This window comes from Parus major, chromosome 4 (assembly GCF_001522545.3).
Source record: "Parus major isolate Abel chromosome 4, Parus_major1.1, whole genome shotgun sequence".
NCBI lineage: Eukaryota > Metazoa > Chordata > Aves > Passeriformes > Paridae > Parus > Parus major.
Genome location: NC_031771.1, coordinates 67,737,473 through 67,739,020, shown reverse-complemented (window position 1 = coordinate 67,739,020; position 1,548 = coordinate 67,737,473). Strand labels below are relative to the sequence as shown.

General features: G+C 64.3%; 1 protein-coding gene across 1 annotated transcript in view; it reads right to left on the bottom strand.

The window, feature by feature from the left end:
• Positions 1–1,499, bottom strand: part of LOC107202760 (sperm flagellar protein 1-like) — a 4,027-nt gene extending 2,528 nt beyond the window's left edge. The window contains exons 1-5 of the mRNA XM_015623684.2: positions 1,375–1,499; positions 1,176–1,287; positions 791–941; positions 245–293; positions 70–127 (exon numbers count right to left, since the gene is read on the bottom strand). Coding sequence (XP_015479170.1) covers positions 70–127; positions 245–293; positions 791–941; positions 1,176–1,287; positions 1,375–1,495 — 491 coding nt within the window. The 5' untranslated portion in view covers positions 1,496–1,499. The remainder of the gene's footprint in view (positions 1–69; positions 128–244; positions 294–790; positions 942–1,175; positions 1,288–1,374) is intronic.
• Between the last annotated feature and the right edge of the window lie 49 nt (positions 1,500–1,548).

Sequence of the window (1,548 nt, the reverse complement as noted above, 5' to 3'; positions counted from 1 at the left end):
CCTTCAGTGACCCCAAAAAAGACCCCCCTCCTGACCTCAAGAGGGTCCCGTCCCCTGCCCAGCCCTCACCTGGCAGCGCCCTCCTGGCTGCAGCCCCTTCCCAAATCGCTCTGGACCTTGGGATGGCCTGGAAAATCCCTCAGGGATGGATGGGGTCACCTGCCCGGACACAGCTGTCCCCTCCCAGAGACCCCAAAAATCCCAGTGGGGGATATTGAGGATCCTATTCCCCCCCCATCCTTACCTGTGTCCAGGTATCCGACCTCCTCCCGCGCTGCCGGCTCCGCTGGGGGCTGCGAGGAGAGGCAGGAAAAGTGGGAAAAGCAGGAAAAGCCCTGGAACACCTGGAATACCTGGGACACCCTCCTGTCAACAGCCCCAGGTGGATCCTTGGGCACTCCCGGGGATCCAGGGGCAGCCGGAGGAAATCTGGGAATTGCAGCCCAGGCAGGAATTCCTTGCCAAGATCCCAGCCCAATCTCCCCTTTCCCAGTGGAAGCCATTCCCTGGCTCCTGTCCCTGCAGCCCTTGGCCCCAGTCCCTCTCCAGCTCTCCTGGAGCCCCTGCAGGGACTCTCAGCATTCCCTGCATTTTGCCCTTCTCCAGGGGAACATTCCCAGCTCTCCTGGAGCCTGGCTCCAGAGCAGAATCCTGGAATGATTTGAGTTGGGAACGCCCTTAAATCCCATTCAGGGATTCCCTAATCCCGCCTTGCTCTAAACCCCAATGTCCAACCTTTCCTGGGACACTTCCATTCCCTGGGAATTCCCCATTCCCGGGATTTCCTCACCTGCCCGGCCCCTTCCTTCCTCTGCCTCTGCCTCTCCTGTATTTTCTCCCGCAGGAGCTGCAGGAGCTGCTCGGCCATTCCCGGCCGGCTCCGCACCAGCTGCTGGATCATCTCCTCCGGGACGCGCAAATTCAGCTTACTCAGCACTTTCCTAAAATTTGGGATGGATGGAACAGCCCGGGGAGGTGACAGAGGGACCCGGGGGGTCACAGGGGGACACGGGGGGGACACAGGGAGGACACGGGGGGGACACCAATCCCCACCCGCAGCACTCCGGGGTGGCTCTGTGGGCACAAGGGGTGTGACAAACGAGGGGGGACACCCCCCCCCAGGCCGGGTGGGGACACTCTGGGGACACCCCGGGAGGTCACACGGGTCCCCCTACCTGTTGAGGTGGCCCCAGTTGGCGACTTTCTGCGCCGTGGAGCTCGTGGGCACAAAACTGTGCAGCTCCACCAGGGAGGGGAAGAAGAATTTCACCACCTCGGCCGCCAGCACTGCGGGGACAGCGGGGACACGCTGGGGGTGGCACCAGCGGGGACAGCCCGTCCCGGCCACCCCGCCGTGTCCCCCCTGAGGCCAACCCCCGTCGCTGAAGTCGCGGGCGATGTTCCTGCGCGGACGCGACAGCGGCACCGTGTCCAGCCAGCGGTACAGGGACACCAGCGACGTGTCCGGGCTCGGGCCCGGCCCCTCGGCCGCCATCAGGGCCCGGCCACAGCGTCGTTGCTGCCATGGCAACGGGGGCGGGGCTTAAT